The sequence below is a fragment of the Pinus tabuliformis genome, chromosome X, assembly GCF_031772625.1.
Source record: "Pinus tabuliformis cultivar Carrire ecotype Pingquan chromosome X, CPIR1, whole genome shotgun sequence".
Classification (NCBI taxonomy): Eukaryota; Viridiplantae; Streptophyta; class Pinopsida; order Pinales; family Pinaceae; genus Pinus; species Pinus tabuliformis.
The window spans coordinates 1460042929-1460059915 of NC_142308.1; the positions used below are offsets into that span (position 1 = coordinate 1460042929).

The following is a 16987-nucleotide window of genomic DNA, read 5'->3' on the forward strand; positions in this document are numbered from 1 at the left end:
ACAACCCTAAAGCCAACACTCAAGACATCTAACAGAGCAGTATCACACCAACTCAAAGATCATTGTCAAAACATTGAAAATAAATAAGCTAGAAAAAATGACCACATCCAAACATGAGTTGGGAGCATTTTCACCTGCAAAGAAAACGAGCCAGTTTCAAAGTGGCTTCAAGTTCAAAGCTGATAGTTGATACCCTGGGGAAAAAAGAAGTCAAGCATTTAAAGAATAATCTCTTGAAATAACCTCAAAATAAATCAACACTTCAAGAGCTATATAAATATGTAGTAATCAAAATACTCTGATATATAACAAAATGCTAGTAACACTACTTCACCACAATAGAATTTAATAATTTAAAATCATACTTTTGTTTCATATATGGCTCTATTATTGGAACAAAGCATCTTTTGACATTTTAAAAACTGAATGTTTTCCTTGCACGCATCTTAATGACCAAGACGACAATATAACTGAATTGGAGAATACTCGCATAACTCATAAGTCCTGACTATATTCAAATATTCACAAGCATGAAATATTTCTAAAAGCTAAGATGGTACATATCCAGAAGCCCTATTCATAAGAAAAAGGAGAAATGATGTCAATTTTGGTCAAAACAAACCTCTGTATCATGACTAATCAAATATGTTTCAGTATTCTGCGAATTCTGATGCACAGATAATTTGTTGGGAGACAAATTCCATGCGATTGAAGATTATTAAGAAGGTAATTGTCTTGCTACAAATATAGCTCCACAAAAACAGTATTTTGCCTGACAAATAGCCACCAAGAAAAAGAGCAGAATCCACAAGAAAAGTCAATCCTTAAAAGCGGTTGACAGATTGCCCACAAGTTTTTCATCTACCAAGCTCCCTGAACAAGAGCTTGGAATGTGCCAGCTTGCAGTTGACCACTTCTCCAAACAATGGTTATGTGTGATTGGCAAAGAAGACTATCAATGAGATCGGGGCAACCCTTCTCTAGGCAAAGATCTCATTATTATTCTGCATCTTGATTATTAAATGAGTCTCTGGTTTTAGGTTTCCATCCATTTTGTGATGGTATCTCAAAGCCTATATGTATTTTGACATAAGTCTCTGCTATTTATATTTATGACATAGACCATAGCTTTTTCTGTATTTGGACCTAAGTTGCATGAAATGTGGAAATGTTTGGAAGTTTCTGAAATGGGTACAGCTGAAAATGTGAACCCCCATCCCCAAATGGAAACATTTTGGCCATAGAAAGGCCCCACCCTTATTGGGAGTTTGAATGAGCCCGTACATGCAAAGAATTTCACGGAAACGTTTCGGTGGCATTTTGGCAGTGCCTCCAAATCAGCAAATGCCATACCTGTGTTTCAGTGATGTTTCGACATTTCCACGCATTTGCAGTACGAGTACACAAGGTTGGGGGGCGTTTCCTACAACATAGACTTGGAATGGTGAAAACATAGCTTTTTCTCCCAACTGAAGATGCATGCTATCAATAACTAGAGGGAATGTTGTGGAAATAATCAATTCATGTGTCCTCTGTAAACAAGAAAAATACAGTCACACCCAAAGGAAGACAATTTCATAAGAAATAAGGCCACATATTGTCAATCGGGTCTAGCTGAATGTGTATTGAACAGTGAAGCACCACTCGCATAAGACCTGCGAGTACCCGCGGGTCTTGGCGGGAAAATAGTGAGCCAGGTCACTCACATTTAAGGCCCTTACTCGGCCAAACTCGCATTAAACCCGTGTACTCACATAAGACCTGCAGGTTTGGCATAAGACTCACATCGGACCCTTGTAAAACCCGTCGAACCTCAAATTGCAAATTTTTGTTCTCTTCTTTTTTTTCTTTTCTTTTTTGGAAATGAGGTGGAAGAAAAGGGAAATTGGAGGCAAGAAAATGCTTTATAAGCACCTCTCTCCCTTCCATTAGTCATTCACTTGTCATTAGAGTGTTTGGCTCATTTCTATGAGTGTTGAGTGACTCCATTGCATATTGAAGGAGCTCTTGGAGGAAGCTAAAGGAGGCTTCATAAGATCAAACGCAGCTTCAGGTAGGCATCATGAACCTTGTTTGAATGCTTTCCATGTAAAAAAAATTTAAATTGTGTACTCAATTTATTTTTTTTAGTTTTCAATTTTGTTTTAATTTGCAATTTTTTTGGGCTTCCGATCTTATTCTATAATGAGGGGTCTAACATTCAAAGAGATCCCGAGGTGATGAGAGGTGTCATGATATGCATTGAGAATATGTTCCTGAATCAAGATATTCAAGACAAAATCAACATACAACGACATATGTACAAGGAAGCATCTGACATGTTTGGATTCAGCTCAAGCCAACATCTCAAGGACAAGAAAATGCCTTGTAAGTGCAAATTGTTAGAACTTAGCTTGTAAGTTTGCTAGTTCTCTTTTATATGTTTGGCATTGCTAACTGATAATCTTTGTTGTTAATTTTTTTACATCTCATTAGTGGATAGATTGTGGCACTGAGGCACCACAATTACAAGAATTCGCCATCAGAGTTATGAGTCAACCCTGCAGTACTTCTTCTTGTGAGCGCAATTCGTCAATGTTTAAGCACATCCATAACAAAAAGAGAAACAGGTCGGTGCATGAGATGTTGGGGAAGTTGGTTTTCATTTACAACAACCTTCGAATGCTCACAAAACAAGTGCAACCAAAGGATACAGATTCAATTTTATTGGATACTATTGATATAGAGTCTGATTGGGTTATGGAGGAGGAGTCCCGTGATTTGAATTGGCTCGATGAAAAGACTAAGGATCTCTCTAGTTTGCCATCTCAAACGGAGACTCCAAATAAAGCTGCCTCACAGTTGCTTCAGCCTTCCGATGTTAGCATTAGCTCCACGAGGGCTTATTGTAGGCATGGTCGTCCATGAGTGATGAGACTCAAGATTGTTATGAAACAATCATTTATCATTTATGACATATGTATTTGAATTTTGACTTGCTAACATTTTTATTTTAATTATGGAATCATAATTCCTTTTCTTATTCAGTATCTAAATGTCTTGCTTACAAAAATCGAACATGTTATGCTGTACTTTTATAGATATGAGATGATATTATAATTTATTGCATATATTGTGCTTACTTATAAGGATTGGAATTGTCATTAGTTTCTTTTTTGTCCTGGGAGCACCAATTCCCAGGACACCAATCCTTCCAGTTCTGAGGCACCAACCTCAAGGGCTCCAACCCTCTGCTGTCAAGGCACCAACCTTGGATATAGGAGCACCAACTCCAAGGACACCAATCCTTCCAACTTCTGAGGCACCAACTCCAAGGACACCAATCCTTCCAACTTCTGAGGCACCAACCCCAAGGACTCCGACCCAATCTTGTCAAGGCATGTTTGATAGTAATGTTTTGCTCCCAAAACTCTTCTTTACTGAATTCTGTAAACAGACAGAATTCAAGTGATCAAGTGGAAAACATCTTCAACACTAGTCCAAAGAATAGTTAAGAGATCAAGTTCTTCAATGGAGTGCTCCTGAGAAATGTTCTTTATTAATGAATGATTTTTAATATAGCTCAACAAGGATTTCATAAGGACCCTTTCACTAATAGCTTCTGCAATAATGATCAAGAATCACAGGCTCCCCTTAACTATATGCATCTTCTCTTTTGGCAGAATCTTCCTATCAAATGTTCAGATTGTCGAAGATCAGGGCAACAACATGTGTTGTTGGCTGGAGAGTTCAAGGGACTTTGGGATTGTATTTGCTTCCTTCTCCATACTTGTGTAACTTTCTTCTTTTGCATGGTTCTAGCTTGTGTAAGAGCTGAAGTTATGTTACAATCACGTGCCATATGACCAATGTTATGACACTTGAAGCATTCTACATTGTTCATGAATAAGAATTCATGATTTCTTCCTGCAAAATTGTTCCTTGGAGATTGTTGGGGACCATTACATCTATCTTTATGATATGCTTTACAATCTTTGACCATGTGTCCAAAGTTTGTACAGGAATAACAATAGCCAAGAAATAAACTTTGGTACCTGGGAGATGGAGATTTCCTTGATGTACCTCTGATGTATTTCTGTCTTGGGATCCTTTGATGATAACCATTGCTTCTAGCATCCTTGACATTATCTACATTTCTTCTTGGAGTAGGATTTCTTCCATTGTTGCCTTGAGTTTTCTCTTTGCCTTTGTTGGAACTGGGAGCATCACCATTTCTTTCTGGCTTCTTCACATCCCTTTTGTTTGAAGCATTATCATTATTGTTTGAGGATTCACTTGCATACCTAAGACCTGATTTATCAAATGGACATCTTTGATGGTTGAGCATGTCATCCAAGGCTTGAGAGCTCTTCAAGGTTTTGTTCATCCCTTCAACCTTTTTCCTCAGGAAGACAATCTCTTCTTCCAATCTTTCACACTCATTAATCTTCTTAGCAAGTTGTTTCTCAGTTTCTTCCTTGATACGAGCAGCTTCATTTGCTTCTATTTTAAGGGAGATGATATCTGACTTCATTTTGAAGATTTCTTTATTTTCCTTTGCTAGACTGCTCTCCATTTCTTCCTTGATCCTTGTAGCTTTACATGTTTCAGCCTTGAGAAGTTTGATGTTAGATTTTAATTTGAAGATTTCTTCATCCTTTACTTTTAGTTGACATTTCATGGTGTTTCTCTCCTTTTTTGCTTCATCGACCTGTTCTTATATGATTGCTAATGCTTCCATTGTCTTCTCAGCTCCTTGTGCTAACTTTCTTGCTTCTTGTAGTTGACTTGACAAGGTATCTTCCCGTTTCTTTGCTTTATCCACTTGATTTGTCATGGATATGACTTCTTCATGATGCTTTCTTTTGTTTTGATGAATTTACTTCTTAAGCAAAGCTCTTCATCACTTTCTTGTACTTGAAGCTTGACAAGGTCAACTTTCTTCCTTGTTTGGTCTTGGTCACCAGCTAGTGCTTTCTTCTTAAGTTCCTCGTTTTCCTTTTTCAAATTGATAATCTTTTCCATGGCATCGATAAGTCGAGCAAGGAAATCTTCTAGAAAATATTTTTCATTCTCTTCATCTTCTAGATCTTCTTTAGCCTTGATATCATCATTCTCATTTTCAGCTTCTGTTATGGGTTCTGGATTTCCTTCTTGATTTCCATCATCTTCTTGACTGATGGCCATGAAGTTTGTCCCATATACCCATTGTTGACGAACATTTTCCTAAATTGTTCTTTATAGAATCAGGTAGCCCATTCAAGATTGCCTTCATTGCTTTTGCATTGTACTCCTTGGATTCTCCATCCATCATGCTGTCAACAATTACTGATTTCCAAATTTCAATGCCTTGAGTCTTTAAGAAATTCCTCATTCTTGCTTCCCATATATTAAAGTTCCCATTGAACCATGGAGCCTCCTCAAATTGATTCTCTTCTATTTTTGTGGTAGAGGGAGACGCATCCTTAGGAGGATTGGAGACTTTCTTCCTTGACTTCGCCATTTTTGTTCTAAAGATAAACCTTCAAGTTGTTAGGCTTTGAATGAAGGTATTGGCTCTGATACCAATTGTTGGAAATACTGAGGGGGGCGAGGGGGTGAATCAGGATTTCTTTTCAATTGTTATTTTTTCTAGTCAAAACATTTATATTCAAAACACAAGATGAACAACAAGAATAAATGTTTTTATTAATATAATCTTTGCAATAAAATAGATACAATATATATGGTTCCAATCTGTTGCCAAGCACTAACTTGGACTTTTGTGAGGCTCCAACCTCTAGAGCACCAGCTCTGTTTTGTCAAGGCACCAACCTTGGACTTAGGAGCACCAATTCCCAGGACACCAATCCTTCCAGTTCTGAGGCACCAACCTCAAGGGCTCCAACCCTCTCTTGTCAAGGCACCAACCTTGGATATAGGAGCACCAACTCCAAGGACACCAATCCTTCCAACTTTTGAGGCACCAACCCCAAGGACTTCGACCCAACCGTGTCCAGGCATGTTTGATAGTAACGTTCTGCTCCCAAAACTCTTCTTTACTGAATTCTGTCTATTTACAGCTTCACTCTAGTCTTCATGCTACAGCATCAATGGCAACCAGTCTTCATATGAAGAAGTCTTTACAACTCTTCATACTGTCCACACAGAGTCTGCAAAAGTTATCTCATGATGATATCAAATAGCCATCATGATCTCTGATAATGTCTCCACACAACTTTAGTGAGTCTACTATTAGTTGCACTAAGCTCTGCACAAGAACCAACTCTCTGTTTCAAGCCTTTGTTCTCACTGTCATGGTGAATGCTTCCAGCGTGACTACTGCGCATTGTTCTTGCTATTGCAATCTCTTACTTCCCATAAATACATTCACATATGCTTCAATACTGGTGCTGGCTACTGTTCCCTTCAAGCGATATCAAATGAAACTTTATTTATTATATCACAAAATTGTTCTTCAGTATGCATTATGTACCTGATTAATTCATCACAGGTCTGAGTCTTTCACAAGGTAACACGATCAACAGAGTTGCTCGTCCTTTGACTGCCTCCTGTCCGGCTGGACCTTCGTCTTCCTTTTGTCCTGCTAGACCTACGGCTTGCTCCTTTCTTCCAGTTTGCCAACCACCACTCATAAAGGCAATTCTCTGTTTTCTTATATTGATACGCCTGACCTTTGGCTTCCCTTGCTCGCTTGAACTTCCGCTTCCTTTGTGCTTGCTCGACCTTTTGGCTTCCCTCCTCCGGTCGCTTTAGCTTCCTCTGTGCTCGCTCGTCCATCTACGCTCGCTTGATTCTTCGACTTCCCGGTCCATGGCTTCCTCTGTCTATTCGAGTGTTCCAATACTCACAGGACACGTAAATTCAGAAGAGAGGCCGAATTACAAAAAAATGTTGCATATTAAGAAATATCAGAGTGGCCCTTTTTTCTTTAATATTTATACAATAGACTCAATCATTATTTACGAAGGATTTCATTGGAGAGGCTTGTACCAACAGGGAGGTCCCACATACCACGTCACTATCTCAATCGCAATCAGCAATACAACAACGACAACCCTTATGATTTGCGTGACTTCCTCGATACCCGGACACGATATTACATAAAGGTATATTTTATAGAGTTATCAGGTCCGTGTAGTATATCGCATTCGGCGTTTTGACATAGCTACAATTCTTCACGGCTTGCGATATGTGACGGATGTGATATAACAATAAACAGAAGTTAATATACCTGTCGGGTCCGTATATATATATATATATATATATATATATATATATATATATATATATATATATATATCGATATCGCAATCGCAGTTTATAGTGTACCATCCCTTTATAACTTGCGATACGTAACTTCCGACACGACGGACACGATATAACATTAAGGCGTGTTCGCACCGTCGATTTCTTTTGTATTAGATCCGACGATCAACACTCAATCCGATCAACACAATCCATCGGAAGCTTGCTGTGCCGTAGATCTCTTCTCTCCAGATCTAACGGTCCCGACTTAACCCGATCAACCCAAAACCGTCCGTTGATCCTTCGCCGTCGATCAACCCGCGCTAGATCCAACAGCCTACATGCATTTCGATTGAGCTACTTGCACGAGTTACCTGCCAGAAATGAGCGGTTTTTCTCTCTCCTCTAGTTGCTACATGTCAACCATTGAATGGAATCGGGTGCTCTCCTCTAAATACCACTTACCATTTTGCATCTACCCGAAAACCACTGCCACTACTACAAACCCGACTTTTGGAATATAACCACATGCATTAATCAATCACTTAAATAAAGCGCTTAATCGTTTAACCATGAGATTAACACTTAATCACAAGATAATCATGATTTGTGAATAAAAACATTAACAACTGAGATTTATGTTTTTCAGTGGGAATACAAAGAAATACCCGGTTAACTGTTGAATGCGGATACACAGAGTAACGAGAGTCCACACCAGGCATGAGTCTTGCCCTCTCGGCTCAATTACAGCTATAAATTGACCTTTGTCTCAAACCCCCTCTAACACTCAACCTCTCGCTTCTCACTCAAAACCTAATCATCTCAGCTCCCTTGACTTTCTGCTCTTCTCTAGTTTGATATGGCTCCTTTGTTAACTCCTCTGATACTCTGCAGTTCTTCTTTGGCATATATTACATGCGATACTCCCAATATGGCTCCTCCTCAATCTCTTGCTCTTATGCTAACTTGGCTTTCCTGTGGCTTCCGATACCGCTCCAATACCTCTTCTCTGCTCTGATAGCTCTACTCTGATAGCTCCTATGACTTCCGATATTCTCTCCAATGGCTTGACTGTCTTGGCTTTCCTCTGGTTTCTCCTCATGGCTTCTTGCTCCTGTTTCTTCACGAAGCTGCTCTACTTCTCCTTGGCTTCATATCATCATTTAGTATCCTCGAATATTGCCATATTGACATACTCCTGTAACCTGTTGCTTCATGGATCTGCTCTACTTGGCTTCACATCATTGTTTACTGTCCAGAATATTGCCATATTGACATCAATGACAACCTAGATTAACAGTGTTTACCCTAAGAAAACCCACATGGGGGAAAAAGACAGCAACCCTTTCCTTATAGAATCAATTCAACAAGAGACATCAAAGTCATAAATACACTGACCAGCATAGGATCAAGATGACCATCCGCCAAGAACCAAGCCAGCCCTCCACAAATCCCAAGACAAGTGTCCTCAAATCAGTTCACAAGATGTTTGCAACAAGGTTTGCTTCAGGTCTACAAGAGGGCTGAAATTTGACCTTCAACTCAACCTCAAACTTCACATTATACCACAGAAAGTATGCCACAAAAACTCGCCCAGACTCATCCTCCTTTGCCTACAAGAACGAGGACAGTGTTGTCCACAAAATTGCACACCTAGGAAGTGGGAAAATTCTTCAACCCAACAAGGTGTGTTCTTTGTAGCAACGCTTAGTGAAGGGGTTGTCACCTAATCCCAAATCTCTTTGTTTAAGCTCTTTCCTAGCTAAGCTAAGGGGGATGATCCCTATGGAAGATTCTAAGGATAACTTGTTAGAGATAACAAATTCTAGGAGATGGTTAATAAGGCAATCACCATTCAATATAACTTGAAATGAAATTAGAGATTGATTTAGCAAGTACAAATGTTTATCATCATATAAACATTAACAATATCGATTCAATTAATTTAATACGATATCTTGCAAGACAAATTAGAAGAGACGAGTGCAAAAGAAATATACTTGCAAGAAATATATGCTCAAAAGTAAAATCACAATACTTGCAATGAAATAATGATTTCGAAGATACAAGAATGGGAATGTTGTAAGACAAGTGTTAGTGAATCAAGATAAAAGATTATATACAACTTTAGGAAATGAGCAACAATATGAAAATGAAGCTTACAAGAGATAAAACTTGTACTTAAAGAAAGAATGCTCAACATTAAAGGACAATTAACATGAGCATAAAAATGAAATAGACAAGTACAAGAATATAAAGTGCAATGCTTGCAACTGAATGAGATGTTCACAACCCAACTTGTACAATAATCAATCAATTATATGCAAGATGAGGCAAATGTGATCAATGAATGTGTGAAATCAAGTGGTCTTGGTAAATTTTAATTAAATGTCTAATCTAAAATTTGACGTCCACTCAATTCCTTCGACTTGGTAAGGACTGAGGTGGTCGCAAGAAGGCTAAGTGAGGAAGCTAAGGCCTCATTAATGATACCCCCTTACTTCTCCAATACAAGCTACATGCCTTCGTTCCTACAAAGGACTTGGCCACAAGAGAACTGCGAGGTCATACTTTTTAAGCTTTGCTCTAAACTCAAATCCAGGGAGATTGAATGATAGTTGAGCAAGTTTGTCCTAAATATCTATCAACCAAGCTTATGCTTGCAGTTTAATTTTTGAAAATCTAAAATGCAAATAGGAATAAGATCTAAAACAAGAACAAGTGCTTCAATGAGATGTAAATTTGACAATTGAAAATGAAATACTTTAAGTGTAAAATGCCTTAAAATATATCAATAGAGAAATATCATTCCACTTTAATGATCAATTTAGCACAAATTATGATATCAAAGTGAGAAAAGCTTATGCCAATGATCAATGAAACAAGCAAAATACTCTATGAAGCAAATGCAAATTAGATCAAGAAGCTAGTGAAACTACTCAATGAGAATTAGCAAATTAGTCCAAGAGAATTATGAGTGATGCAAAATGACCAAGAAATTAGATCTAGCAAGGCTAATGCAACTAGATAGTGAAATAAGCAAGAAAATTAATCTAAGCTAAAAATGCAAAATGAACAAGTTATTCACCAACCATCAAAGAGATTCTCCTTCCAAATGAGGAGGCGGGATACCAAGGGGATAAACACCAAGCTCCCTTAAGACAAGATTTATTTTATTATTATTACAAGTGAGACCCTCTTGTAGAGAAGTGCGGGCTTAGAATCTTGAGGAGGGTTTACAAAATATACCTTCAAGAGCAAGTACCCTTCCTTAAGATGCAAGAGAGAAATAGAAATTATTTACAATGATTATGGTGAAATTACAATGATAAAGTCCTCCAAAGAAGAGAATTTGCCTTCCTCCAAATGGATCTCCCTTAAAGAAATTAGACAGCCAAGCTTTAGGAGCAATATATGCACAAAAGATGAAGAGAACTCCTCCTATACGTTCACGGCCAAGGGAAAAGGGAGCTCAAAAATACGGATCTATGATACGTAAAGGCTCCAACCGTAAATCCCCTCAAATTCATCCTCAAACCCTAGTCGTCTAGCCTCCAAGAGGAACTACACAAGAGAGAAAAGATGAAGGTGATCACTTGATCACCAAACTAGAGTAGGCATTAGCTTCCAAAAAATATCACTTATGTCATTTGATCTTCAAGCATCCACCTACAAGCAAAAATTTTAAGAAAATATCCAAGCCAAACCCTCCTTCAAATTTGCGCAAGAATCGAAAGAAGATCCAAATATTATATACAAGAGAAATGTGTGGTCTATATACAAGAAAAAAAATACGTACAAGATGGATAGGATATATACATAAAAATTACAAGTTTGCAAGCAACAAGAGTATGAGCTCTAGATAGCAAGATTATTCAATAAAAGCGCATCAATAGAGAAGTAGGTCTTAAAATTGATTATGTTTTCAAGCTATAGCAAGGAAACTCCCTTCAAAAAAAGCCATTTGATAAGCCTTTGAGAGAAATCGATGTGGGTTCTTCTACTTCTATCGCTTGAGAGTTGGTTGGTTCAACTTCAAACTTCCCCAAATGCTCAAGATTTGATTCAAAAAATTATAGATCTCTACACACTTTAAAAGATTTTGTTAGATCCACAAAGGATTAGATCGTACAATGAAAAAGAAGACTAGGGGTTCAACCGAAAACCCATTAGCACTTCCAAGTCCAGTGTGTTTCTCTAATCCAAAAAATTACACAAGATAACTTGCATAGATTAATCCCAAAGGCATATGAAATTAACAAATTAAAGACCAATTCACGTTAGAGCATTAACGTATAATTACCAAGTGTTTCACTCAAACCACTAGTGAAAGTATAATTACCAAGTGTTACACTCAAACTTGGGATCATCTGTGAGCAATCCAAGTTGTACCCATCTGCTACTATTACATCAAGGCCTTTGAATTCTTCTGTGGGAAGCCCTCTCTTTGCAACTAAAGCTGCATCAATGAAATTATGTGTAGCTCCCCCATCAATCAAGGTTGTGATATGTTGTCCCTTGACAACTCCCCTAACCCTGAAGGTGTAATATCTGGGTGTTCTTGAAAGAGTCGCAATCTTAACTTGTGGTCGGGATTTCTTTTCTTCACGAGGTTTTTCCTCCTCTTTAGCTTCTTCTCGTGGGTGTTCTTCCTTGGGACTGTTAGGCTCAGCAAGTCCATGATTGCTAGGTGTGGGTTCTTCTCCTTCTTCTTCGTCGTCAAAGAGTACTTCAATGTAGCGAATCTTCCCCTTTCCTAAATAGTGATGTCCGGGTTCTCATTGTTCCCGACAAGTAAAACATAGCTTCTTCCTCCTTAGTTCACTTCGGGTTTCCTCGTCTAACCTGTCCCTTTTGGGCCAATCACGTCGAGGGGCCCTCTTCTCTTTACTTTTTGGAGGAATCAAACGTTTGGGAGGGGCTTTAGATTTGACTATTGTGTTTCACATATCACGAGTGTTCTTGATAGCCTCTTGAAGAGTTGTGGGATTGAATGCTTTCACCCAGCATTGTAGTGGTTTGGATAAAGCCTCTGTAAAAGGCATGACTAATCTTTATTCAAAGATATTTGTTACCATGACAGCGATACGTTCAAATTCTACAATGAACTCTTCATGCGATCTTGTCTTCATGAGAAGTGTCAATTCTCTGAAGTGGATGTCTACGTTCTTTTGGTCAAAACTTTCTATCAACCTTTCATAAAATCTTCATAAGAAGTAATGTTGGCATGCCCCAATGTTATGAGACCATGATACCACCATTCATGTGCTTCCCCTTCTAGATGCAATGTGCTGACAGGGAGCTCACTCTCGTTGCCCTTGGAGGTCTTCCTCGTGAATGGCATGTGTTCAACACCACTATCCTCAACCTATGTCACAAGGTTTGTCAAACTTTAACCTTCAGGTTCGAATTTTGGCGAACCTTAAAATAATTTTGAGGTTCGGCGAACCTCATCAAACCTCATAGCCACTTACCAAGGCCATAGATCGAAACTAATAACTTCATGTCACAAGTCAAGCTTGTAATTTATCCTTGTAGTTTCCATGTCTGTGATAACATTTTTGATGTTTACTTATGTTGATTTCTTACCAGTTTACCCTATAATTCATTTTATAATATATATAGATATATATATATATATAGAGAGAGAGAGAGAGACGAACCTAATGGCGAACATCATCCGAACCTCATCAAAAAATTTAAACTCAAACTGAAACTTATCATTGTCGAACCCAAACTCAAACCTGAACCCTCTGACATTGTCCTCAACAATGACAGGATTCCAAGTTTTGATGAACTGTTAACTAGATGTACTCAAGAAGAAACAAGGATGATAGAAAGAGATGTGCCTTCAAATAGGAATGATCCTACTACATTCTTCGCTCGTGCTAAAAGAAAGAACAATGCAAGTTCAAAGAAGCAATGTCAAGGAAGACCGGGATTCAAAGATGGAACGAATGGAAGATACTTCATTTGTAACAGGTTTGGCCACTATGCTAGGGAGTGTCCTAATAGAAGGGATACACCTCGGGATGATGACAACAACTACCACAACAATTTCTGGGGCAACAACAATCAAAGGAATGGCAGATTCAACAACCAAGGAAAAAGGAATGCTCCCGCTACTCAACATGGAAATAGTAGACCTCCCAAAAGATCAAAAAACTCCAGGTATGATGAATCTAATGTTGTAGATAACAAGCAAAAAAAATTTGTCTTATATCTGCCCTCTATACTGCCTCCCCTCTGGATACCTTGGGAAATTGGCTAATTGATAGTGGTGCCTCAAGGCACTTCATTGGGTATAAGGAAGCTCTTTCAAATCTGATAGAAAAGGATACAAATTTGTAAATCATTCTTGGAGACAATGTCACCTATCCCGTGAAGGGAGTTGGGAATGTTACTCTTCAATTGAATCAAGGTAACACCATTCATCTACAAGAAGTACTATATGTACCCGATCTAAAGAAGAACCTAGTATCTATCTCAGCGATGGAAGACAAAGGACTCGAGGTGGCATTCATTGATGGAAAGGTACGTATTTGGAAAAGAAATTTCAAAGAAACATTTGCTCTTGGATTCAAGGTTGATAGCCTATATCAAGTTGGAGGGAGTCCATTAGGAGTTATGTCTTGCAACACATCTCTTCAATCCGAACTATGGCACCAGAGGTATGCTCATCAGCATTATAAGGCTCTACCCGATGCAAGGAAGATGGTAACAGGTATGCCCGAATTTAAAGTAGAACATGAAGGTGTTTGTCAGGGATGTGCCGAAGGAAAACATACAAGGGGACCATTCCCCTCAAGTGATAGCAAGACTACTGACATTGTGCAACTGGTTCATTCTGATCTATCTGGTATGTTGCCCGTGACATCTTTGGGAGGATACTTATATTGTGCTATCTTTGTGGATGACTTCTCTCGCAAAACTTGGATTTATTTCTTTCAAAGCCTTGGTTGAAAATCAAACAGGGAAGAAGATCAAAATATTGAGGACCGATAGTGGAACCGAGTATAAATAAAATGAATGCAATGACTATTGTAGAGAAGCTGGCATTAAGAGGGAGACTACTACCGCATATACTCCTGAGCAAAATGGTGTTGTCGAAAGGAAGAACCGTTCCATTATAGAAGCCACTCATGCCATGCTACATGATCAAAGCCTTCCGAAATTCCTATGGGGAGAAGCTACTGACACTACTGTGTACGTTCAAAATAGATTCCCTCATCAAGCGTTGGACTCCAAAACTCATGGAGAAGTTTTCACTTGTAAGAAACCTGATGTTTCTCATTTCAGAATTTTTGGTAGCCCTGTGTATTTTTCATGTGCCGAAAGAAAAGAGAAGCAAATTGGATGCATTTGGGAAGAAAGGAACATTTGTGGGATACAATGAAACTTCTAAGACATATAGAATCTATGCGCCTAGACAAAGAGAAGTGGAGATAAGTCATGATGTCACCTTCGATGAAGATGCTGCCCTTGGGAAGATTAGGAACCTTCCTATTCCAAGAAAGGACAAAGAAGCAGATATAGGAAACCAGGGAGAACCGCAGGATGAGCCGATGCCCGATGTTGAAGGACTAATGGATCCCATTGATCCAACTCTTCATGAGCCCTCCTCCTCAAAAAGGAGACTCTCATGGCTTAGGGAAACTCTCGAAGCCGAATAGGTACCAAGGGTACTTAACTGCCATGAGCACCGTCATTCAAACTGAGTCGTGCACATTCGAAGACGCTGTGAAGCACCAAGTATGGAAGGATTCTATGAACGAAGAATATGAGTCGATTATAAAGAATGATGTCTGGGATGTGATTCCTAGACCCAAGGACAAATTTGTTGTCACCTCTAAATGGCTCTACAAGATCAAGCATGGAGCTGATGGAAGTGCTGAAAAGTTTAAAGCCAAGTTTGTTGCTCGAGGCTTCTCTCAAAAGGAAGGTGTGGACTATGATGAGATATTTGCACCAGTTGCCTGATATATCACCAATTGTTTGATTATAGCCCTTGTTGCCTCGCAAGGATGGAACCTACACCAGATGGATGTCAAAACCTCCTTCTTGCATGGTTCACTTAAGGAGGAAGTCTATGTTCAAGATCGTAAGACACATGTATGCAAGTTGAAGAAAGCCCTCTATGGGTTGAAGCAAGCTCCCCGGGCTTGGTATGAGAGGATCAACAACTATCTGATGAAGTTGGGATTTACAAGAAGTGAAGTTGATCTGAACCTTTACTTTAAGGTTGAAAATAATAGACCTCTCATCTTGGTACTTTATGTGGATGATCTCTTTCTGACAGGTGCAGACCCTCTTATTCATCAATGCAAGAGGGAGTTGGCTTCTGAATTCGAGATGAAGGACCTAGGATTGATGCACTACTTCCTAGGCTTGGAGGTCTAGCAAAAGCTAGGTGAGATTTTCCTTTCCCAAAGAAAATATATTGTGAAGGTACTTGAAAGATTTGGGATGGTGGATTGTAAGTCTGTGACTACTCCGATGGAACTTAACTTCAAAAAGTTATGCGGAAGTGTTGCTGGGCCCAATTTGGGAAATCCTTCCTAGTATCGTCAACTCGTGGGGGCCATGATGTTCTTGGTGAACTCCCGTCTGGACATATGCTTTGCAATGAATACGTTGAGTCAATTTATGGTCGAGCCTCATCACATACATTGGATTGCTGCCAAGAATCTTCTGAGATATCTTCAAGGCACAATCACCTATGGACTTAGATACACTACCGAGAATGTGAGGCTCCAGAGTCCATGGTTATTCTAATGCTGACTAGGCTGGCAGTGTGGTGGATCGTAAGAACACATCGAGATGTTGCTTCTCACTAGGTTCTGCTTCGATATCCTGGATGAGCAGGAAGCAGAAATCGATTGCTTTGAGCACCGGTGAGGCCGAATATGTTGCTACTAGTATGGCCTCCTATGAAGTTGTTTCGTTGAAGAAGCTCTTTAGTGAGCTGTTTGGACATGTGTTGGATACCACCGTGATCTTCTGCAACAACCAAAGTGGGATTCGTTTTTCGGAGAATCCCGTGTTTCATGACCGCTCCAAGCATATTGATACCAGGTACCACTTTATCTGAGATATGGTACAACAGGGAGCAATAAGGCTCCATCACATTGGGACTGATGATCAGGTCGCAGATATTCTTACGAAGCCCCTGGGAAGGTCAAATTCTTAACCTTCCGTGAACGACATGGAGTCGTGGAGAGACCCTCTTATGATGGTCCCGATTGAGTTGGATATTGAGCTTTGGGAGCTCCAGGGATCTTGGGGTACTTCTTGGAGCAATGAGCGACCATAGGGTGAGTGGTTCACCTTCCCCTGCGATACCCCATGATGATTTATATATGCATAGGATGAGTGGTTCACCTTCTCCTATTGCATATGAGCAGGATGAGTGGTTCACCTTCTCCTGTAGATACATCCTACCCATGCAATTCGAGACTCATGGGAAGTACCTCTCATCTAGCCATTGAGTAGGGAAATGAAGATAGGGACCATAATACTACCGATGGACCAGCGTTTTAAAAACCAGCCGATTTGAACCGATAACCGGTCAAACCGGCCAGTTAGTTAGCCCATCAGGTCAAACTGGCAAAAAAAACCCGGTTTAACCCTTCATTTCGCCCAAAAAAGAGACAAAGTAAGGGTTCTTTCCCTCCAAAAACACCCTCTCCAAGTCTTTAAAAGGCCCTTCTCCCTCTCATTTGTCTCACACATCTCAATTGGAGTATCTGTGAGTTTGATT

General features: G+C 39.3%; 1 protein-coding gene across 2 annotated transcripts in view; it reads right to left on the reverse strand.

The window, feature by feature from the left end:
• Nucleotides 1-16987, reverse strand: part of TRS120 (transport protein TRS120) — a 230816-nt gene that overhangs the window by 194020 nt on the left and 19809 nt on the right. For both annotated transcript variants that reach the window (XM_089450070.1, XM_089450071.1), the window contains exon 5: nucleotides 135-194. In XM_089450070.1, the coding sequence (XP_089306196.1) occupies nucleotides 135-194 (60 nt within the window). The remainder of the gene's footprint in view (nucleotides 1-134; nucleotides 195-16987) is intronic.